Source organism: Populus euphratica, unplaced genomic scaffold (genome assembly GCF_000495115.2).
Source record: "Populus euphratica unplaced genomic scaffold, PopEup_1.0 scaffold43.1, whole genome shotgun sequence".
Classification (NCBI taxonomy): Eukaryota; Viridiplantae; Streptophyta; class Magnoliopsida; order Malpighiales; family Salicaceae; genus Populus; species Populus euphratica.
The window spans coordinates 833,823-859,103 of record NW_011499889.1 but is presented as its reverse complement, the minus strand read 5'-3'; the positions used below and the strand labels follow the sequence as shown (position 1 = coordinate 859,103).

The following is a 25,281-nucleotide window of genomic DNA, read 5'->3' as shown; positions in this document are numbered from 1 at the left end:
ACATGAATTGCTTTCTTTCTCTAGACGCAGTTTCCTCCCTGCCAACCAATCAAGCAAGGACCTCTCAAGAACTAAAAACACCCTGTTTTTAAAGAAACAAAGCAAGCACAACTATCAGAACAACGAAAAGCAAGCAAAACTATCAGAACAACGACGCTGTTTCCTCTGTTCATAAAGGGTTAACTGACCACTAGAACAACCGGAAAACAGCAACCACAGGGATTAATTAAGTTCATTCACCATCAGAAACATATATGAACAAGCTAATTACTACTCGGAGAAAAAAAAGGAAAGACATTTTCTTCTGGTTTTTAGCTTGCCTCAAATAAAACAACCTACGAAACCGACCACTTCCAAGAAATCAATTAGCATAGACATATGATAAAAAAGCAAGACGGTTCAATACGTGAATGTTAAAAGATTGAAGGAGATTCAATCTAGATAATGAGAGAAACAACATCAAGGTAAGAATCAAATGAGAATATGTGAAAAAAATTACAACATTGCCAAAATTGTAAATTCTATATCAGGGTTCATAAGAAAAATTAAGAAAATATTAAATTTATATTGTTTGATGAAATTACAATGGAAAATGATTAAAACAACTTAGAATAATAAGTAATTGAAGATAAAAAAATCCAAGTGTTGTGAAGAATCTGGTGCCACCCATAAAGAGAGAAAAGATGAATTTTTTTTAAGCAATGTATGCAGGGCAGATTAAAAAAAATAAATTAAAGGGGATTAAATTATAAAAATTATCTAAAAAAAAAATTAAATTTCAGTTATTTTATACAAGGGTTGGGAAAAATTTCCTTGCACGAGCTGAGGTCCCTGCCAACCCCTTTACCTCTTGAATGAATATTGTGTGGTTATGATTATCGTAGCTTGTGTTGAAATATAAAGAATGAATTGAAAAGAAAAGGGATTTTTATATGTAATTGTAATGGAAAAACTTGATGAAGCTTTGAATTATAAATATTTTGAAGCCATGAAGAATTATGAAATTTTATGTAATATTGACGAAGGAATGAAGGAATGTTGTGGAGGATAATTAACTGCTTGATAATAACAAAAATTAATAATAAATTTATGCATGAACATTGAAGTTTCATGTTATCTTTTTAATGAAATTAACCTCATTTAAATAAGAGTTTTAAAACTTTAGACATGGATTAAAAACAAAGGAATGGTTAGATTAAAATTCTGTTTGACAGTTTTTAGTCGTGACAGTAACAAGTAATTTATGAGGTGTAAATGATAGGACTTAGTGTTTTTCCTATCAATAAAGCTATAGCCCTTTATCTTATATTTTTGAAGAAACAAATGATGCATAAAACTGAATTCTATCATTTCGGATAAGATTAAAATATTGATCAGTGTTTTGAGCGAGTAAGTTGGGTTAAGTTAGCTAGAAGTAACTAATTTTTAAAAAATTGTTTAAAATTATTCTTGGTGTAAGATTAATATGATGTAAGTTATAAGAATTAAATAGTTAATATGGGTTGAAACCAGTGTCTTGATTAATGGACAATCAAGAAACTAATTGTTCTAGTTAATGAGATTAGTGTCTTAGTTAATGGTCATATAAAGATTTTAGTTCATTGGTTAATAAGATAGCTCTCTAATTAATAGGTAATTAGAAAAATTAGTTCCTGAAAATTATGCCCCGGCTAATGAGTAATTAAAGAAATCCGTTAATGTAGAAATGGAATGAATATCCTGTCTGGACAAGAGACAATATTTTGTTCTTAAACTAGGAAAATTATATGAGTCGGGAATAATTATGTATATATATAACCATAATAAAAGTAAATATTTTTTGTGTATGAGCTAATTATGTTACGTATTATATAAATTTCAGATATTTCACACGTGATGACGAGTATTGGATTTTGTATTTGTAATTTTGTATAATTAATGCATATTTTGTTATGTAATATAATTTTGTAAAAAAAAAAATATATGAATCTAAATTAATTATGGTTGATGTGTTCCGATTAATTTATTTTGAGTGTAATTATATGGACTAAGTTTGAGGTTTAATTTGCAATGAGACGAACATGTGTGTAGATTTATGCCATAATTATATTAATCTTCTCATTACTTGAAATATTATTGAATAATATAATAATTGATTTGTTTGACGAAATACAAAAAGTTTATTATTGGGATGGTTATAAGATATAAATATGAAAGTCCCTGGCGATGAGATTATGTTGAAATTTTATTTGGGTTGTGAAAATTGATTGAGTTGATAAATTATTATTGAAAAATATAAAGTAAATACTATCGAGATTTAGTGTGTGTATAATTTCCTATACTTTCAATGATAATACAATATGTAAATGAAATATCTTGTAAATAAATTTGAGGTTATTACAAAAATAATATTTAACCAATCAAAAAAGATAAAACTTGTCCCAATTAAAAAAAACTTTGGTCGAAGTCTGCTGTATTTTTTCCAACAAAATGAGGGGAAAAAACTTTCAATAAAACTCATATTGTAAAATAAAACTTATTTATACCAAGAATGACCTTTTTTATCGTTAAAATATGGTTAACTACTAACTTCCTCTCACTTGCCTCGCTTTTTCTAAAACCTAGTCTAATATTTAAAACCTGTAATATTTAAAACCTATAACTTATGAAATCTTGAATATATGTTCAATTAAAAAATTGAACTTTCAACAAATTTAATTTTGAAGGATAAAATCATATAAACAATATTAATAAAAAAACTTGCAAAGGAAAAAAAAAATAACAATAAAAAACAAGGATAAATTTAATAGAAAAAAACCTAAGAAGGATGAAATTTGAAAAAAATATTGAAAGCAACCCCCCCTGAAAATAAATTACAATTAAAAGAATGAGGATAAAATTTAAAAGATTAAAAATCACAGTGATGAAATTGATTTTTTTTTGTAATTTGATAGATTATTTATAAATTAAAAAATAGTAGATAGAGAAATAGAAAGAAATTGCTTAGGGTTAATCAAACATAATTAAAAACACAAAAAATAACAAAAAAATAAAAAAATGATAGAAAATAAGAAAACATTAATTTATAAAGAAAAAAAAAGTAAGCGAAGCAACGAATCGTCTAATCTTTAAAAGTCATAACTAATAAAATTTCTAAGCCAAATTTAATAAAAAAATTCAAATTCTCAACCAATTCAATAAAAAATAGTGAGGATAAAATTTAATGGAAACAAATCCAAGGAGTATGTAATTTAAAAAATAAAATAAAAAATGATGTCAAATAAAATAAATATTAATTAAAAGAATGAAGATCAAATTTTAAAGATAAATAAATTATAGGAGATGAAATTAAAAAAAAATTGTAAAAACTAAGCAAACCTGAATAAATATTCTAAATCTAGTTAAATTTTAAAAACTCATAATTCATGAAACTTTAGATCCAAGTGAAATCAAAAGATTAATTATGAGTCAATTTAGAATTTAAAAATTTGTTGAAGCAAACAAAAAATTAATAATTAAAAGAATATTAATTAAATTTGATAAAAAAAACAAAGAAGAATGAAATTATAAAATAAAATTATTTATAATTTAAAATAAAAACTTGTCGAGGCTATAAAATTTACAATAAAAAAAGGATGGAATAAGTTTGATAGGAAAACAAAGTAAAGGATAGTTAAATCATAAAACAGAATTAATTGAAAAAATAATTATAAATAAAAAAATAAAAATAAAATGAATGGACACTAAATTCAATAAAGTTTCTAGCTAGATGCCCTGGGACGTGTCACTCAAATATATTTGTTTTGCCATGAATGCACCGACAGTTTTTCTAATTATATTTAACGAGTATGATTTACAATAATGTTAGCGAGTACCCTTGAAAATTATAAGAAAAATAATAAAAAAAAGCTTTTTAATGATAATTCAATTTGTTTTGTCTTTAAGGGCACTAGAGCAACAACATTATCTTAAAAAAATTGAATATGCAAAAACATCACCTAGTAATAGGTATTAAATTATTTTATTATAAAGTTAAATTAATAATTTTACTATATAAAATAAAATAAAATTACGAATCTAATCCATAGTTTTAAAACCTCGCTTGGCCCGACGGGTTGATCTGGACCCGATTAACCTAGGGCTAGACTCGAGCTGGGTTGAAAAAAAAATAGAAAAAGAAAAAATTCGGTGTAACCCAGCAAGACCCGATTGCAAACTTGATGACTTTTATTTTTTTATTGAAATAATATCGTTTTGATTTTTATAAAAAAATAAAATTTGACCTAACCAACTCAGTCAAAACTCATTGACTTGGTTAACGTCCAGAACCTAGGTCTTATACCAGATTGGCTACTAAACCAAGTCTTATCTAATTCTATACAATTTAAAAAGAATAATTGTGTCATGTTAAGAAGATAATTGTTTTTTAATTCAAGGGTAAATTTATAATTTCACCATTATAATAAATAATAATTTGTGATTTGATGCACAGTAACTTGGGGATTTAGGTTTTTTATTTTTATTTTTATTTTAATTTCTAGCAAGTTAAATTTGTCAACAAAATGCGGGGGAAGGGGGGAAAATAGGTTACTGTCTCTGGCTCAAACTTAGGCTTCAAAATCTTGATTGTTTTAAAGAGCCGAAGAAGTCCAATAACAGGTCATGGTCCATACCAAGTTACTAGAGTGGATCATGCAGCCTTCTTCAGAGGCCCATGCGTCATGACTAAGGGCAGTCCAGTGGGCAAGAAATGAAAAAAGTAACCACCATAATAAATTCAGGTAAGGTAAAGTAAATAAAATTAACCTGTAAAAGATTGGAAATCGGAAACAGATAAGGGAGAACGTGAACTTAGAATTCAGAGCTAAATTCTAAAACGGGCGAAAAAAGAGGCCAATTGATGGACGTCTAATCTAATCTAATTAGTTTAGTTAGGTATTAACCCGACGACCATTTTCCTCCTCCCTTTGACCTCTTCCTCCTCACTTTCTACTGTTCTACCAAGAATCCAAATTTGAATTCGGTGATTTTCCTGCAAAAAATTCCAACTACCAATTTCAATTTTTTTTTCACCTATCTTCTTGTCTCCTTGTACTTTACATTAATTTACTGCCGTTAGGGTGCTTTAAAATTCAAATTTGGTCCGTGGACTATCCTAGATTTGTTCTGATTAGGGATTTCTATCGCGAATCAAGCTGAGCTAGGTTATCGATGATGCTTCAAGCTGTTGTTTTTGATCGTATGCAGTTTTTTTTTAATTATTTAACTGGTATGAAACAGGAATTTGTAACGGAGAAAATGTGCCATCAGAATTGTGGCGTGGAGCATTTGTCCGTAGAAGAGGCAATTGCAGCTGATGAGAGTCTACTTATTTACTGCAAGCCTGTTGAGCTTTACAATATCCTTCGCCGCCGTGCTCAAGACAACGTAATCAATCCCCCCTTTTCTTACTTCTTATTCTATTTAATCTAAGAATCTCTATCTTTAGTCATTTTTTTTTAAATGATGCTTTTTTTTAATTAAATCATCGTATGACCTTGTTACCTTTTCACTTCCTGGAACTTGCTAGCGCAAAATATAGTCAGTCTGATTGTGGTTTTTGTGCAATTTGTCTTCAACGGTATTGGGATGCATAACGTGTTATCTACCTTATTGCTCTGACTCCGTTCTTGATGTTCTTCACATTATTCCTTCTCTTTTGTATGGTGGACTCTAGTGATGGAAAATAGTCACACTGTGATCACCTTTATTTGATAAAATATGTTCATTACGATGGTTAGGTATGCGACTCATTTAGCTTAATTAGTGTATCATCATCAAACTCTTCTTTAAATCTGTTAAAATGCAAGAAATCAACAGGTTTTTTTATGCTATATCAATTGGATTGCATTGTTATCCTGGATTTATTCAGCACAAGATATTTGATGCCCTTTTCATGTTTATGTGTTATGTGTTTGTGCTTAATTTCCAGGGCTTCTTTCTTAGACATTCATGCGATGTTTCTACTTTATAACTACATGCTTTATCTGCTGCAGCCTTCATTTCTTCGAAGATGTTTGCGTTACAAAATAAAAGAAAGGCGTAAAAAGAGGTATGCGTTTCAACCTTTATAAGTTTCATTGCAAGGAACTGGCAATTATAACTTCATCTGCTTAATATATGTGGCTGCATATGCTTTTCTAGGTTAAGAGATGGAATTGTAATTTTCAACTACAAGGACTACAAGAACATGCTACGAAAGACTGAAGGTTATTCCGACTCTTCTGCGTAATGCTTTTAAGATTTTGTCCTTGCGTGTTACTTGTTTTCTCTGTGTTTGTTTTATTTTTTTGTGGATTGCTGGTAAACTTTTAAGATTCATGTTCTACTGACTAAATTTGTCCCACCATGATTTTCTAAAGTAAAATTGTTGTTTGTCCATTAAGTGCTCTCATTTTCTTGTTGGTTAGCATGTGGTAAATTCCCTTGCCAGATCATTAGCTGCTGAAAACAATATGTTAAAATGAGATTAGTTACATTGAAATTATGCGATATGAATTGTGTAATTATTTCAAACTTCTTATTTATCAAGTGGGCCTGGTAACTTCACGTTGAATGCTATGAAATTTGATATGTGCAGCTTTGGGCTGGCGTATATTGCTGTCTGGACTGAATAATTGCTTCTGTGAACGTTTAGGACCGTACTGCATGGTTCCATCTGTTAAGAGAAAATATCAATATTCACCGTTCTATATGCTTTTAACAATCAAAAGATGACCATCATTCTTTCTGGTTCTTCAGAACAAATACTTTCAATTTGTCAAGGATATTCATTATGTTGGTTAATTTACCTTTCTTTCAAAAATGCAATAGAAAAATTAAGTGTCATTGTGAAATCAGGTTATCAAGGGGTACAATCACTAATTAGAATGCTTTGGTTACTCAATGAGAAAATGTTTAATTATTTCACCATCTGCTTAGAAGCCTATTGGTTATGATTCTGGAACCACTATTTATATAAAATATACTGGTAATGATGCAATCTTATCATGATCTGTTCTGAGTATTTCTACTCTGAGCCTCTCAAATCACTTTTCTCCCTTGCTCTTATCATTTGTGAAGGTGGAGGCTTTAATGATTTTGTTTTTGCATATCAGTTACACTCTGCTGAGATCTTAACGCCTTAGACAGTTAAGACTTGGCTTCTGAAATAAGGTAACTATTAGTTGGAATGAAGGTCTGCTTATTTAATTGAAACTCTGTTGACTGCTTGCATGGGAGGTGATGTATGAATCTTGGCGTTTCTCCTTTGAGAGAGCAGTGCTGGTAAATAATTTGGATCAAGCCATTAATTTATTTTACAAAAATCAGACTTTTCCTTGGTGTACATGCAAATATAATTGTTGACAGTTTATTCAAAACTTTCCTCCAGCTCTTCAAAACGAAGTTACCTCTTATAGTTTGCACTACACACTGTTGTTTAATAAAAGGCAGAATGTGACCTTTTGCAGCTCTATCATATTATGAGCATTGTTTTAATTGAGCTGCTAACCAATTTTTTTCTTTGTGCTTTCTCAACCTGCAGCAACTGAGGACTTCTCCTGTCCATTTTGCTTGATGCAATGTTTAAGCTTTAAGGTGGATGCTCTATCTTAGATACATGCTCACCTTTTTCTGATTTTGCCTTTTTCTGCTCTTCTATCCATAAGTTTGAAGTGCAAATAGATATTTTAAAATATACAGTTTGGTGAGGAAATAAATAAAAGAATCCAAAGATTTTGTTTGTTTTGTGGAAAATATTTTTTAGAAAAATGTTTTCTTTCACTTTTCAGTGTGAAACAAATACAGAAAAAAAATGAAAAATATTTTTCAATCAACCCCTAAACAGTGACAATTTAGAGGAAAATATTTTAGCCTCAGTACCAACAACTCATAATATTCACCACCACCCTAAGCCCCACCCCACCCCACCCTCGCCCACCACCACCCCATCAACTGTCAGTCACTACCACAACTACCATCTTATTACTAATATAACCACCTTTTTATCATCATCCCACCATAATCAACTACCACCTCACCACCATCACCCACAACCATGTTCACCATCTCATTATCCATACTGCCATCATTTTACCATGATCTCACCACAGTTTTTCACCACCACCACCACCACCACCACCACCTTGTTATTAAAATAACCATCATTTCATCACTATTGCAACCATGACCAATAATATCATAATAACCATCGTTCTATCACCACCACCAATATTATTATTATCACAAGTACTACCACCATAATCATCATTAGTGCTATCATCATAACTACTCTTACCACCATCACAATCACTACCATTATCATGAATATTGCAACTTTTCTCATCTAAACAATGAAAAATTGGATTACATATTACTAGAATTTATGGCTTATGTAAATTGTTGGTTCTCGCACCAAATAATCTACAATTCATTCACTCAAAGGTGATGTCCCTGGTTCTTTTCTTACTACTTCCCCTTTTCAGCTCACATATTCATAGACATGCTATAACCTCAATGTAGTTACAAGATTCTGTTCACCTGGATACTCAAAAATCAAAATTTACTCCTCTGTTTCTAGGGCCTGCGGTATCACTTGTGCTCTTCTCATGACCTATTCAACTTCGATTTTTGGGTTGGTAATTAGAATTCATTCTATTTTCTTTCATGAATTCTTGTAAAAGCACTAGCAAATTAACATTATTGTGCAGGTGACTGAAGAGTATCAAGCAGTGACTGTCTCTGTGAATATTGATAGATTTATATCAGAGGTCAGAAAATTAGTTTGTCTTGGATATACTTTGGAAGATTCATCCTTTTTACTCTTAGTCAGAAAATATTGCACGTTACACAATAAAGAACTCAAAGTGAACTATGCACCTGGTTGATTTTAATTTTCTTGGAATTTTAACAAAAAATATCTTATCAGGGTCCAATCAAATTGAATTTCTTTGCAAATTAGCGAAGAGAATGAGAATTTTTATCCTTTGAGGGTCCATTTTTAGCTTGTAACTGTTTTTGCTTTCTGGAAACTTAATGCAAAAGGCATTATTATATAATAAGTAGCCACACCTTTTGGTAAAAGAACCAGAATAAGTTCTTATCTAACTATTTGCATCCCATCAACGTGTACAGACTGTTGCAGATGGAATAGAGCAGCGACAGCAGACATTTTTTTTCTGGTGGTCTTTACATATCTACATAAAGATTATAGTTCTGTTAATTTTTATCTTTTCTGCAGTAAAAGTATTGAGAACTGAAATCATGAAATAAATTGTATATACAGCTCAAAGCCACGAACACGCAAGTCAAAAATCCTTGACCAAAATGTGAAGAAAGTTTCCATAAAGTTCTTGGAGTTGAGTTCATCAGAAGGCACGAACAATGGATTTTTGGGGAAGGAAGAGGGTACAGTTTCTTTCCTGCTGCATATACATTTACTTTAAAAGTATTTTAATGATGAAATTTCTTAACTATTGAGAATGTTTATCAGGTTCAACTGTGAGTATATTAATAGTTTCTGTTTCTCAGGTTCAACTGTAAGTATATTAATAGTTTCATATGCCAACTTCCTTGGAGGCATTTATGATCACATTTAAGTAATGATTGACCTGAAAATCACACTAGTGGTTTTCACTTCTACTCTGGTGATTTGCCTGGTTCCTCCATCTACTTTTCTAATAAATTGGACATTTTCCACAGTACCAATATATAAATTTTATTCTTTTAGAGAGACCATATGAAGGGGAAAAAAAGAAATCATAGAAGAGCATTTGAGGGAGAAGGATCCTTGCTTACTTTGTTGAAGGATATTTGGATTGGCATCATACATAATTGGCACACAGAACAATCCTTGACTTAGAGGATGGTTTCCTTGTTTTTTTTTTTTTTGTTTCCAATCTTCTACCAACTGTAGGTTGAAGTTAGAGGATGATTTCCCTTTTTTTTTTTTTTCCAATCTTCTACCAACTGTAGGTTGAAGTTCTTTTGTGTAGTTTCTTAATCCTGTAGATGGGATGTACCGCTGTGGCTGGCCTTGTTATATATACACATTTTAATTCGTCAGATAAACTGATAAATAATCAATTTCCATTATTTTGGTTCTTCTGCTTTTGTAATTTCTTTATGAGTGTTGCTGTTTATATTCATCATTTAGATGTATCTTGTATAGGTGAGAATGCTTCCAAGTCATCTTCTAGTGAGAAAGATTTGCTCAACATGAGAGATGGAGCAGAAAACTATGGTTCTGAGTGTCCTACCGTTACAGAGTTAATGGAGCGAGTTGCATCCAGTTTTAGTATCCCTGGTGTTTCAATTGCCCAGGCTCAATCTTCCGTGGATCCTGAATGTGTTAAATCACAATCTGGAAGTGAACCTTCACTTCCTGCTGCACTCCATGTTGCAAAAGCAAGGAAGCTAACTGTGGAACGGTCAGACCCTAAATAGTATGTTCTCTTGGCTTTTCCTTTCTACCCTGTTTTCAACTGTATTCAATGCCTTCTCCTTTTCAAATTCACATTGTTTTGTTTTTGGAAGGCCCTTACTTCACTTTTGTCCTTTTTTTTATCCTTTTCCTTTTCAAATTCACATTGTGTTGTTTTTGGAAGGCCCTTACTTCACTTTCAAAGGTAGAATAGGCATGTGTTTGCTATGTGCTTATTTCTGTACATGTGTTTTAACCAAGCAGATAGGATTTTTTATAAAGGAGGTGCAATGCTTCTTCTAACCATGTGTAATTCAGCTGTGCATATCATATAATTATCATAGCATCACACCATCTCGTTTTGTCCTTTGTCTTGTTATTATGGTGGCTTCAACCTTTATGGCCTTTTTAAAGTGCAGCCTTTAATCTTTGTGCATATTAGAAGCTTGATATGGGATAACGCAGCATCACATGAAGAGAAAACTGCTTGCCAAAAATTTTGAGTCCTTAATTTTGTCATTCTTGGGAATTCTAATCCAATCTCTTCTGAAATTTTCTTTCTTCCAGCCGTGCACTTCTGCAGAAACGACAATTCTATCACTCACATAGAGTTCAGGTGATTAATTATTACTGAAACCATTACCTTGAACTGTCTTCTGCTTCATTTGTCTGATCTGTTAATTGTTAGTGAGTTCAGTTGTGATGGAATTGACTTTAGCAAGCCTGTCATACTTAATGAATATAAATAGCATATTATTTTCATCCCATCAAATTGTGCGGCTATCATGCCATGATAATTTTCCTTGATAATCTTAAGGTCTATACTGATCCGTTTGCACCATTCATCTCGATCATGGACCAAATCTGCCTCAATAGATCCTTCATTAGCAGTACCCTTCATGTTATCTTAGATCTTCCTCTTCCCTGCCTCCCTCCTTTCACTGTATTAAGAGTTTGAATGCATCATGAGTTTTCCTTTCGTCATGTTTTTCGGTGGACTTTAATGAATCCAGTGTATATGCATTTTTACTTGAGGATTCTTCAAAATATTTGTTTTTGAATTGGATAAATGGTTTCTATTTTGCAAGGAAAATTGCCCAAGAGTTGCTAATACCTATTATTTTGTTTTTTTTCCTTTGAAATTTCTATGTTTTTTCCTTCGTGTTTTTGCATTTCTTTCAAGTTACATTTTCCCTTTATCTTTCAATTTTGCATGGATCACTTTAACTGTTGGCTTGTCAAACCATGTTTTTCTTGTGTTCCAACATTTGCATATGCTTTTTACTATATAACACCAAGGCAATCCCCGAAGTTATGGTTTTCACAATTTAGACTTATGATTTAAGTTGAATGTGAACTGAAATAATAATTTCAATAAAATTTTCTTGAGGGCTTGCATTGTCGCATTACTAAGCGGCATATATGTGCAACTTTACTTGATAAACGAATGAAACTTAGGCACTAGTGCTTGTAATTTATCAGAAACAGTTGTTGGTCTATGTTTCATCCACACCAGATGATCTTAAGGGGGGATGAATTCTGGATGTGCATTTTCAGGAATACTGTAGGAATTGAGATTGTAGATTTTAATGTCATTTGTCAACAGGGAACTAATTTTCATAAATTTCATATTGGAATAGTGGTTATTGTTTGTATGACGGTGCGCATCAGATGCTTTATTTTTTGGTCACTGTTGACCAAAATGTGGTAAATGATTCTTCTTCTGTATGTTGATTGAGTTTTGTAGAACACCTTGTAGCGACAAGGTGACAAAAACAATCAATCATCATCGAATTTCATTGTCCTGTTAATTCTTATGTTCCTTTTCTTTGGGACTTTAAATGCTTGTTATTATCCGCAGTTAATAATTTGCCGTTTTGTGAGCAGTTTCCCTAAGGACTAATTGACCTTTTCCAGTGGCCGGTGTTAGTTTCCATTATTTTAAACTTGCGTTACTTTCCCCCTTGATGACGCATTACTGATGATATCGCCTTTTTTTAACTTGAAGCCCATGGCAATAGAACAAGTAATGTCAGATAGAGATAGTGAAGATGAAGTTGATGATGACATTGCAGATTTTGAAGATAGAAGGGTATGCTTGCTGATTATGTCCATTTTTTTTTTTGCTTTGATTTCTATATCTTGACAGTGGAAGTTGCTTTTCCTTTGTTTCACTTTTTTTTTTGCTTTGTTTTCTATATCTTGATTTAAAAAAAAAAACAGTGGAAGTTGCTTTTCCTTTGTTTCATATTCTATTTGACTTGTTTAAATTTGTTGTGTATTGTATTTCAATAAGAGGTGTTTTGGCTTATTCATATGCTTGAATAGCCATGTGAAGAACTGGTTTGTTTGCTTTTGTGGTAATTAGGAATGCTTTGCATGGTCTTTTGATAGAGAGGTTTCTTTAACTATGTAATCAGAGATAACATGAATGACAGACAAGTTTTTGTGATTCTGAATTTGCACAATCACCTTAGCCTGGTTCAAAATTTGTCCTTTGAAACTTTTGGCTATATCCATAGTGAGTTTGACCTGGGGGCTGGGATCAAGTGAATCAAAGTTAAGATAGGAGGAAATCATGACTTCATGGGAGTCCAACTATGCAGACTGGAAGACGTTAGTTTTTTCTCATTTATGTCAATATCTCAAACTTCTTTGAAAAAAACTTCTAGAAGAATAGAGAAAAGAAAAGGTCTAGTTAGAATTGATTACAGAAAATTTAATAAAAGAATTGTGAAGAGATGTACTTATTGTCAGTGGTTGAAGTTCTTTAGTGTTTAATGGATATATCAATGGGAGGATGGTATATTGAACTCGTTATTAAATGTTTCCTAATTCAGCTAATGTATAGTAGTAAGTTGGTAATAAAAGTAAATCTGACAACCTCATATAAGCAGGTTTTTTTTTTTTTTCCCCAGAAACTAGAGGTGATATATATCTCATGTTTTCTAATGGGATTAGGTCAAAGCTTAAAATTTTCTACATGCCATGCTGCATGTTGTTATTCTCCAACGTTTCATAAAATCCCATCAGTATGTGATTTTGATATTGTAAAATTTGCCAATCAATAATTGATGGGTGAGTAACCTTCTATTCTAGATTCAATCCATTTCGTTATTCTCCAACGTTTCATAAAGTCCCATCAGTATGTGATCTTGATATTGTAAAATTTGCCACTCAATAATTGATGGGTGGGTAACCTTCTATTCTAGATTCAATCCATTAATGTTCCTTCGTCTTTATAGAAAATTGAGCAACATTTGCATTTAATTTTCACATGATTTTATCTGGTTTGAGCTGGCTTTTCAGCTCCTAGTTGCATCCAGAACAAGATATACTCAACTCATCTCTTAGTTGTGTTTAAGATAACATTGCATCAATTTGTTGCAGATGCTTGATGACTTCGTCGATGTTAGCAAAGATGAGAAGCAAGTCATGCATCTCTGGAATTCGTTTGTGAGAAAGCAAAGGTGCATGGGTTATATCAATTCCTTTTGATTTCATTATTTCTTCTTTTTTCTCTGCTCTCCTGCTTATCTTCATTTTATCTTTGCAATTTAAGAAGTCAAACGGAATCAGAAAAAACCTGCTGTGGGCTGCTTAATTCTTGTTCAGTGTTTGGTGCCATAATGAAAATGCTTGCCTTTTGCTTGGGCAGGGTCCTAGCAGATGGTCACGTTCCGTGGGCATGTGAAGCATTTTCAAAACTTCATGGACAGCAGTTGGTCATCTCTCCTGCTCTCTTTTGGTAATATTCTAGCACTATCTTTTCTATTAAATACCGATCATATTTGCAATGATTTGACTTTTCTATTGATAATCTTATTGACCTACCAATGGATGCCATTGACTAGGCCTTAATCAACTATAAACATTTCTTCGAAGATTCAGAAAATGTATATTCCTGTTCTGTAGAATATATTTCTGTGTGGCAAATCTCTTATCAACTCAAGGTCGATATGAAATTGAAGTTTTGAAACAAATTTTCTTGAGATTGCATTAAATTGGAATCGATGGAAGTAAGATCCTTTTGGTGTTAAATGAAAGCATAATTTCGGAAGATTTTTTGGTTGCAGCTTCTTTTGATGGATGCGTCCTCACCTGAACAGCCGAATCATCCTCTTACCGCTACTCTTTATGAATAATGATGTTCTTCTAAACATCATTGTGTTGCATATTAAATTCCAAATAACATTGTGGTGCATGCATTGAAACAGTGATTTAGAAAGGCTTGCACAATTGCATGATTGCCTCATTTCTCGGATATTTTTATTTGAACTGTCAAATGTACATGGGCTCAGGTGTTGGAGGTTATTTATGATCAAACTCTGGAACCATGGTCTTCTCGATGCATCCACGATGAACAACTGTAACATGATCCTTGAAAGATGCCGGGATGAAGGGTCGGATGCTGCAAAAAGTGAAAGGCTAGAAGATTGACTGGCGTCAAGGAATCTTCAGTTTTTTAGATGACAGGATAAGTGACATTGGTTTAGTGCTGCCTTAACCCATTCTTTTACCCCCGTTTTACCTCCATCATTGAGCCATAATTTGAATTATTATTCTTCATTCTTGCACATGAGAAGGGATAACACAGGACCTCCTTCGTGCTGTTGTCATCTCATTCAATACAAACCACCATTGTTTAACTCTACTGAATTTAAGCTCAGATCAATAATTGCTCATTGATCAGACTCCTTGTTAGTATATGATGTATATCAAGACGTTGCCTCCCTCTCTTTTTAGTTGAGAAACTGTGAACCTCCACCATCTGGACATAGTCTTCTGCCATCCTCTTTATATCAACAATCATCTATGAATCCAACAGCTAACAAACTCTCAAAGGCGTGAGTAAGTCATTGTGAAGATTCTATGTTGCCCGTAAAAGCAAAACAAGAAGCATGCTATGGGGGGTAATTTATTAACTTCACATCAATTTTAAAGAGTCATTTTTATAATCCAATGTAAGAGGATCATTGTACTTGAAGCTTTTTTAAGCTTACATACGTGGGTGTTTTCGTCTTTTTATTTTTAAAGAACAATGAAATAACTTGCATGGCCTTAAAAAGTGAGATTTTCTATAGAATACATTAGGGATATTTTTGTATTTGCACTCGGTTTTTTTCTCTTACTGTTAAGGTGGTTTAAGGGTAATTTTATAATTTAATATATATAAATATTATTTTTTAAAAAAAATTGCTAAAACATGTGAGGTGGATCAAGTATTACTTTTCTCGAACATTATCTTAATATTTTTTTTTATGATAAGGTAGTTGGTGTATTCAATAACTATTTATTTTGGTATTAATAATTTTTCTTTTCTTTTCTTTTTAATTCTCGTGCTTACCCTTTTAAAAATTTAAATGGACACTTCATTTTGTTATTTTTTAAGAGTTGTTTTATGTTTTTTTTTATTATATTTTTTTATTTAAGATAATTTATAAAATTAGAAATATTTCTCAATTTAATCTCATTTAATTTTTTTCTTCTTTTAATTTCAATCTTTATTTTTTTTATTGCTATTTCTTTCACTTGATATTTTTTTTTAAATTATTTTTTTTCTAGTTTTATCATTAAAAATTTAGAATTAAATTTTTTGATTGATATTGGGTTTAAAATTTTACAAGTTGTGAGTTTTAGAGATTAATTCAAGTTTAAGAGTTTTTTCCAAGTTGATTTTTTTTTTTTAAACTTATCAATTGGAGATTGGACTCTGTTATTTTTATTTATTTTTTTCTATAGAGTTTCTTTTTAATTCTAAAAAGAACCTGGGTTATCTTATTTTTTTAATTTGTTATTCTTTATTAAATTTACTTTGATATTTTTTTTAAATTGATATATTTTTTTGTTTTTATTATTCAATATTAATTTTTTTTCGAGTTTCACCATTTAATATTATATTTTTTTATAGTTAAATTTCATATTTTTTTATTTAATTTGCTTTTATTGATGACCATTTTTTTAATCTTTTATTGGTTTAAATAATCATTTTATTAAATAAAAAAATTATTTTAAAAAATAAAATTATTAAACATGACTAAGTATATATTTCATGTTATGAGATAAAATATTTTAATTTTAATTATTTTTTAATCAAATATATATATATATAACTGAGATCTTTTTACTGAAAAAAACTATCTATCTCACGACAAAACACAGGAATAAAATAACTAGCGAAGGTCTAGAAGGAATATATTGCGACAGATAGCTCAGCTGCTCAGGTGAACTTTAGTTTCTAACCATCCCCATCAACCGGCCCCACCCCACCCTACCACCCTCGCCTAGTATGTGAGCTGTATGTTTATCATGACACTATAAATTGATCATTATGGAACTAGTCGTGCTGCCATTTGATTCAGGAGTTTCAAGGCTCAAACGTCTGGATCTTCAGATTCAGGAATTTTAAGATACAAATCTAGACGAGCTAGTTTTTCACAGTTATCACTGTTCCCATCCACTTCGGCATCCGCATCCATATCTTCGGGAGGACTACCAGCTGGGGTGCTGAGAAGGGCCATTTGCGGCCTTACCGTGCTCGGAAACATGAGGATGTTAGAGCTGATAATCTTTTGGCTTAAATTATTAACAATCGGAGAAAACCCGCATCTCCCCTTCCACGTATCAGTAAGCTCCTGGACCGATGGGATGATGACTAGATCTTGTTCAACTCCAAGAAAGGACAATCTGGAAATTGAATCAGAAGTCCCAGCGTGGTTTAAATACTAAAGGTTATAGAAGAAGCAGCATGCCTTGATTGATCAGTAAAGATTGATTATAATTTTTTAGCAGCTGTGAGCATAAGATCAACTACAACCTGAAAGCTAGCAGTAAGGGTTTGTAAATGAAAGATAAAGAGAGAAAGTACACTAACTGGGGAATTGACTTGATTGAATCTAATGGTAATTTAATAATCTAATTTAAAAGATAGATAATAACAATAGATGAATTGTTTAAAAAACATTTGGCAATAATTTATTATAAAAAAATGAACTATCAATATTATGCATGGGAGGAAAAGAAAAAAGAAATTTGCTAAAGGCTTACAATGTATATCGTCCATCGTAACAAAAGTTTATCAAAATGGTTTCAAACCATATTATAAGAGATTGCACGATGATGCCGTAAGAAATAATATGGGCTGCTGGAGTAACTATCTAGTAAAACAAATAGAATAAAATATAATGAAATGAGGATCTCATATTTATTTAATCAATCAATCAATTTTATTTAATTCAAAAATAATAAATAGAAAGAGCTAAGATAATTCAATTAAATAAATTAAAAAAAAAAGATAAAACAAAGGACATAAAGAGTAAATTAAAAATAATATAATCTACAATTAAATAAATAATAAATAATAAAATTAAAAAAATAACTTAAAATAATGATTAAAAAATATAAAAAAATCTTCTCAAATTTATAACTTGTAAAATTTTATACACAAGCTTAACTAATAAATTTTAATAATAATTTTTTTTGTAAAATGAATAATTAAATTAAACTTAAATATTAAAGAGAAAAATTATAAAAAAAAATTATATAACTCAAATTTAAAAAAAAAAAAACTTAAAAAGTTGAAGTCTAATATAAGGCTATAAATATTCCATTTTCTTCTTCCTACCCTGGCGGTTGGGCTTTTTCTTTATTTTCATCTTCCTTCTTTCTTTCTTTCCCCGTGCTTGTTTTTCTGGTCCATGGGCCCAGCAGCTGGATGGTTGGGCCATTCCCTTCCTCCTCTCTTTTAGTTGGGCTGCCCATTGGGCTAAGTTGCCTGGTATGGTCTTTCTCCCTCTACTTTTTTTTGTTTCCTTTCCTTTATCTCTCTTCTCTTCCCGTTAGCTGACCTAGAGCTGCTAGGTTAGGTTTTTTTTTTTTTTTTCATATTCGTTCTCTTCCTGGGGATTATAATTTCTAACGTTTACCATTTAATTTAACCTTTTTTACAAGTCTTATAAGAACGCAATACAAAAGTAAAAAATAAAAATATTTAAAGTAAACTAATATTATTAAAAATAAAATGCTAAAAAAAAGCAATGGTCAATTTTTCGTGCTATGAAGACGGTTGGTATTGCTCCTTTATCTTTTAAGATCTTATACGTACTAAGACAAAAATCTTATTTATTTATAGTCTTATGTCAGGATATTGATCAAATAATAAATATTTCTTTTTAAGTGTTCAATGAGTTGCCACTGAGTTATCAAATATAATTTAGCTATTTGTGTATTAAACATAAACTTTTCCTTTTCCCTTTTTCTCGGGCCCAAGACATCTAATTAGGTTTTTCTTCCTCAATGTCGTTAAATTTAAGTTAATGAAAAAGTTCAGGAATATTATAAGTTTTTTTTATTTATTATAATTGATTTAATTAAATTTTTACTTATAACACCATTTCTCATCTTCTTCCTCGAATGTTTTTTTTTTTCATTTAGGTCTTTTTATATTTTATGTAATTCATGATCTGCATCTATTTTAATTTTAATCGATTCGTTGGTAGAAGAAAGCCCGGCCTGCCAACCCAGTGATCAAGCCCAACCCAACAACCACCTACATGTCAAACATGGTGCCCTAGTTTCCACTCGGAACGGCACCGTTTTCAACAATTTGAAAACCTTTTCTTTCCCTCTCCCATTGCTGACGCTTGTCGAGTCTATGAGATTTTAAATACCATTTTAAGATTAACGCCGTCTGCCAAATCTCAACCTGACCCTATATTTTATGATTAAGGAACCTAATTGACATGACTAAAAGATTGATGTCTTCTCCCAAGTGCAGGAGTGTCGAAGTAATAAATAACCCGGCAAGACCGGGGTCGAACCACAGGGAGGTTAATTGTAAAAATTATAAACAACAATTATAAACAACAATAATAGTAATAACGATAACAATAATAATAATAATAATAATAAAGAAAGAGAAGAAGAAGAAGATGATGATGATGAGAACTTAGAGATGAAATATTAAAGTAAGGATTAAACAATAATAATAACAAATGTCAAGGTTAGAGGTTCCACTAATGGTATATCAAACAAGTATAGTATAAACTCTTATTATTGAATTGGAAACCACACACAAAGGAGGTTCCAATCAGATTATATATTGTTAACATGATTACATTAGTCATCTTATTCAATTAATGCTAATACTTGTAAATCTCGTCAAGCATTCATGATTATAACTTATGTTAACAACAAATCAAGTTCCTTTCATAGCTCAGGTGTCGGTTATACCATACATTATGGGCTATGAAAGTGCCAAGCATTTGTTGTACCAAGTGTTATACAACATAAATCAAGATTAGTCATTTAACAAGCAAAGTATTAAAGAGTGAACAAGATAGCAAATATAAAACATGTTAGTATCAAACATTAAAGTCCATATTAAGTTTACATTATACTTATTCTTACACCATTAGTGTAACCTTTTCACCTTGACATAATTAACTTAGCTAGACATAATGAAAGAAAGCAAAATAGATAAACAAAATAAGAACATAAAAGTTAACTAAGTAAAGGAAAGGAAATGAAAGGCATAAACTTAATATTAATGAAAACAAAGCATAAAAAATACAAAGAGAGAAAGGAAGAGCATGATCTTGATCTGGAAATCAAGATGCCTAAATGCATGGCAAATGCCTCCTTTTATAGGCCAAAAATGGGAACTATTGATTTGATGACTAATTGATAAGTGGGTGACCAACTTTTGACTTGGTGACAATCCTTATCTTCTCTTGTCTGCCCAAAACGTCATTGATAACGTCAAAATTGGAGCCAGTTGTAAACATGAAAGTTGTAGGCAATTGTCTCAGCTTTCTTGTGTAAAAACTTCAGCTCATTTGGACTTCTAGAACTCCAGATATGGCCAAAATACCGAACAGTGCTCGGGCTGGAAGACAGATTCGGGCTTCTTTGTTGTTGCTACTATTTGGACTTGATAATGGCCTTTTTAGATCTTGGGCTCCATATGAAAGTTGTAGGCCTATGTCTTACCTTTCCATCCATATAAATTTGACCTAAATCTGAGATATATAGCTCTAGATATGACCCAATTACCGAACAGTGTTCCGGTTTGGATTGCACCGACATCTCTTTTCTAAGTTTGGCCATCTCTTTATCCTTGCAATTTAAGTTCTTCAAGTCATCAATCAATCCTTTCATTTATGTGATAGGTCTGCATTTAAAATGAACATTTACCATAAATTAAAGGTATCTTATATTATTAGATATATTATTATAAAACATATTTTAGTTAAGGAGTTATTGATACTTCAAGTGCAAAATGATGATATAAAACCATAATAAAAATGCACTTTTAAGTACTAATCACTAATCACGCACCTTGGCCTCCTTCTTATCGATTGCTAAGCATGCTATTACGTCATCAATTAGCACGGGATGATCATAGCCATGACCTCGTTGAGCACATAGTTTCTACAGTCCATTAATTATTCATGCATCAAACTAATCATTATTAAAACAAGATTAGATTATATGGCGAGGAACTTTTATATCCATTGTTTAGCAAATCACTCGTTAAAAAATAAGACTTGAGATTGAAATTATGAAGCATGTGTGTCGTTGGTTCTGAATCCTTGCCTCTTGATTGAAGAATTGTTTTTGGAAAAAAAACATGTTTTTTTTTCTAATTAATGTTGTAGTATTTAAATGCGTAGTTAATGTAAATTAAGGGTTGATTTAACAAGGGCACCATTAATTAGCACGGGCAGCCACCATCGACTCGATCCATATACTCTTGAGCCTTGCTAAATATATCCAAATTCAAACAAATAAACAAGTAATGCTCCCGTTTTCATGAAACAATCGTGAAATAACGAATATATTTATAGAATCAATTGTATCCAAATACATAAATAGATATGATGACTTTTAAGAATATCATTGTATTATATTATTACATAATAAACCAAAGGATATGGGACTTCATCGTGCATTGTTTCTCTCTATTATTCTCTTGATATCAAGAGACTAATATATATATATATGTATATATATATAATTTAGATTTGAAATATAAAATGTTAAAACAACATGTACCAAGATAAGTGAGAAAATTGAAATTTTAGAAAGCATATTAAAGTTGTTCATGCCAAAATCTAAATGGAGTTTATTTTATTTTTTATTATTTTTTATCTCTCTTCTTTATTTTTATTTGCTATGATTAAATTTTTATTTTATAAGATTCATCTTTAATTAATCATTAAAATGTTCCTTGACATCTCGTATATGCATTTCGTACATGCGAGAGGAATATTTTAATGATTAATTAGTCATCAAAATATTTTTTAACATCAAAATTAATTTTTTATTCATTTAATTTTTATTTTTTAGAGTGATTAAATTGTATTTTAGAGTTAGAAATGAGTTTATTAAAATTCTTAAGGTATTTTAAAGTTTAAAAATTAAAATCTTGGAAGTTAAAGGTGACTAAAAAATTATCTACTACATGACAAGTTATCTTCCATAATAAATAACATATCATAAGTTTAAAATAAAAACAAATAAAGTGGAGCAAATGACTTTAGGAATTTAATTTGAGGTTTACAAGAAGATATACTTTGTTTCCAAGATAATCGACTACAAACAACAAACATTTTGACATGTGCTCGATTTGTTATCAATTTAGGTTTTGGTGAGAGTTTATTTTATTATGTGCATAAAGAGAAAATGTCACAAGTTGAAGAAAAAGAAGGATTAGGGTTTTGTTTGGTGGGTTTTATATATGTATGTATATATGTATGGTGTCATTTTGGTTATTTTGATTGATTTGGGATTTTTTTGTCTGATAAGGATTTTTTTATAATTTTTTAAATAATAAAAATAAAGTGTAAAATAAAATAAACTAAAAGATGGTTAGAATAATTTTCTGTATGAATAACTATGTTTTAACCTAATTTCTAAAACTTTTAAAATAATTTGTTGATTAATATTGAATGAGAATATAATATTTATTTTGTTATTATAGATATTTTATATATTTTTCTCAAACTTACTGATCTTTTGCATTTTTTTTTTATATATGTGCATAAAAATAATTAATTCGTGATTTTTAATTTTTATTGAAATTTTTTTTCACAAAAACATTTTTTTCATAAAAAATAATTTTTCATCAATATAAAAGAAAAATACATGAATAAAAATTAATTTTTTTAATCGTGATGCTTTTTATTCAATAACCTATGTTATTAATAAAAAGTTATTTTTTGAAAAAAATAATTACATGAATAAGAAAAGCTAGTTTTAACTAAAAAAAAAATACAGTTTCTTTCTGTTATCTTTCTATTATTTTATTCACCCCCCAACCACCAATTAAATATCTATTTTTATTATAAAAAATGAAAAAAAATAGATTAAAAAATCTTTCTGGGTATCAATGGGCGGCGAAATCGCTGGTTATAAATATTAAATTACAAATTGTGAGGCAACTCGCGTCAAATAGACGGCAAGAAGGATCCAAGCAGCCTCCTAATTAAAACACGTGAAGGTGTGAGAGTTATTTATGTGGAATTATTGGCAACTTGCCAAATTATTGTTCAGGATAGTTTCCGGGACCAAAACTGCTTGCGCTTGCTCTTTTGTCCTGTCTAGGCTTCATTTAAACTTGTTTTTTTTTATAAAATAATATCTTTTTAAATTTATATTTTTACATCATTTTATATATGTTAAAATTAAAAATAAATTTTAAAAAATAAAAAATATTATTTTAATATATTTCCAAATAAAAAATACTCTAAAATATAACTTCGTACAAATCTTAAGCGCGCACGCATGTTGTGGTCGCCGGACCAAATGGGGATTGGTATGGTTACTTACAATAGGAAGTCAAGAATTCAGACACATTTGACCGAATCTGGAAGCCTCAAAGCTTTTGTATTGCTGATGTATCTTGTCAAGGCCGATTTCTTGAAGTTCTCGCCATTATTGGGCATTGAAAATCTATTTGCGGTCATATTTTCCCTGGAAAAAAAAGGGACATTGTTGATCTATCAAAAGCCACCACCGAACTGCGAGAGAGAAAAAGATTTTCTACGACTTTACTTTTATTATTACAGAAACCATTTTTTATCGGAAATGGTAAAAATATAACTACATTTTCACTGTGTCTGGTCAATCAGGACTGGCCACGGACGGTATAAGATCATTGAGAATCAAGGCATTCTCAAAATTGGTCCAGGAGAAAACAAATGAAGTGAAAAGAATTATTGAGAAAATTATTATTATTATTTTTAACGAGGAAAATGAGTGGCCACAAGTTGCCAATAACACCAACCGGTATCGGCCCCGGCCCACAAAAAGCACCAATAATATCGAAAAAGTACGACTCTGGTGAGAGTGGGACTCCGGTGGTTCCACTCCCACTTCCACGTCAAGGCCAAGAATTTAAGATAGCCGTCCTTGAGGGGAAGGGGGAAAAGGTGGGGAAAAGGGTCAGCATCCATATGAGATACACGCCTTCCTTGAAGGTAACTTGAAGGGAGAGGGAGTGCGATCTGACGACGAAGTGGTGGGTCACCATGCTCAGGTGTTGATGATCTTGATGGAAAATCGACTTTTTGAGGGCCTTATCAGCATCCATGGAAAGTTTTATAACTTGTCCAGGACGGATGGATCCCTGTTGCAACAACAATGGCTTCTTTCGTGCTTTTTTCTCCACCCTGGTCGCCCATGAGTCCACGCTGCCTCCTGTTTTTTTCCCGTCCTTTTAATTTCTAGGGTTGATTCTTCCTCTTTTAATTTCAGGGGGGGGGTTGGAAAGCATGGATAAAAATAAAATTAAAAAACCCCATCAAATGGAAATAAGAAATAATTGAAGAAAATATGAGGAGTAGGTTACATCTTGAATTTATTTTTTAAAAAATTATTAATTTAAATTTTTAAATTTTTAAAATTATTAAAGATTTATTAATTTATTAATTTTAAAATCTTAAATAATTAATAAAGACACACGTAAATTAATCTAAATATTTATAATTAAATAAATAAATAAATAGTTGAAGAATATAAAAATTAAAAATAAAAGGACTCAAAAAATAATTCTATGAAAAACTCGTATTGTTTTGTAGATTTTTATTCATTGTTGGCACCCCGTGTTCTTCGAGTTTTTCATCTCTTTTTTTTTCTATATTTTTAGTTTATTTTTCTAGATAAAGATTTTTATTCCTTGAAGTTTTCCAAATGTATTCCTATTCTTTTTTGTATTTTAATGGTTGTTTTGTATTTAAAAATAATAATCAACTGATTTTTGGTCTATTTGGTAGTCAATGAGAGAAAAAATCATTTGACAAGTCTAGGAAGAAAAATCAGGATGAGCAAGCAAAACTAGTCATCAGTGAACATGTATATCCAGATCGAAGATATTGTATAAATGAACTTTTTCATATTCAAAATACCCTTATTACCCTTTTGGTTATATATCTATTCCATGTGACTTGTAATAGTTTAGGTAGTGTTGTTTAAGCAACATTCTAAATCAAATAATTTGTTGAAATAATATCTTAATAATTTACTTGAGATGATGTTAAATTTATATTAAATTCACATTATATTGTATATTAAAATATTTGTATATGTAATTATTTATAAGTTTTCAAGATAATTTTTTGATTATGTACTAAAAGGTGATCGGGTTTTTTAGATGATATTATTTTAATAAAATTAAAATTAAAAAAATTAAATTAAGAAGTTAATAGTTGAATTTTAACTAAATCAATCTAGGCGAGTTCAATTCTAAAATTTATTTTGAAGTTAATGGATGTGTGTGTATATATAAAATGAGTTGATAATTTTTTATTTATTTTTTCCTTAACCCTTGAAGCTTTAAAATTAAGGGTGATAATTTCACT

The 25,281-nt window shown here is 30.6% G+C and overlaps 1 protein-coding gene and 1 long non-coding RNA gene across 6 annotated transcripts; both read left to right on the top strand.

The window, feature by feature from the left end:
• The first annotated feature begins 4,801 nt into the window (after positions 1-4,801).
• Positions 4,802-15,206, top strand: LOC105130919 (polycomb group protein EMBRYONIC FLOWER 2-like). Of its 5 annotated transcripts, none has more exons than XM_011033650.1 (15): positions 4,802-4,914; positions 5,260-5,406; positions 6,015-6,070; positions 6,163-6,227; positions 7,544-7,596; positions 8,579-8,632; positions 8,709-8,768; positions 9,133-9,179; positions 9,284-9,405; positions 10,169-10,442; positions 10,988-11,036; positions 12,429-12,512; positions 13,811-13,890; positions 14,079-14,168; positions 14,722-15,206. In XM_011033650.1, exons 2-15 carry the CDS (start codon positions 5,278-5,280, stop codon positions 14,858-14,860), a joined length of 1,302 nt encoding a protein of 433 aa, XP_011031952.1. In that variant the 5' UTR covers positions 4,802-4,914; positions 5,260-5,277; the 3' UTR covers positions 14,861-15,206. The 5 variants fall into 5 exon arrangements, with proteins under 5 accessions (XP_011031952.1, XP_011031949.1, XP_011031950.1 ...); XM_011033648.1 differs by having other exon boundaries at positions 4,817-5,002; XM_011033649.1 differs by having other exon boundaries at positions 4,817-5,183.
• Positions 9,425-10,159, top strand: LOC105130918 (uncharacterized). The gene is made up of 3 exons (XR_843334.1): positions 9,425-9,490; positions 9,529-9,913; positions 9,973-10,159. It is a non-coding gene; the product is annotated as an uncharacterized LOC105130918 (long non-coding RNA).
• Positions 15,207-25,281: the final 10,075 nt, after the last annotated feature.

Coding starts and splice junctions, on each gene's coding strand:
- LOC105130919 (XM_011033646.1), top strand. CDS start 5,191: ATGATGCTTCAAGCTGTTGTTTTTGATCGTATGCAGTTTTTTTTTAAT. Junction 8,769..9,132: donor TTGATAGATTTATATCAGAG/GTCAGAAAATTA, acceptor CAACGTGTACAG/ACTGTTGCAGATGGAATAGA. Junction 12,513..13,810: donor CAGATTTTGAAGATAGAAGG/GTATGCTTGCTG, acceptor AATTTGTTGCAG/ATGCTTGATGACTTCGTCGA.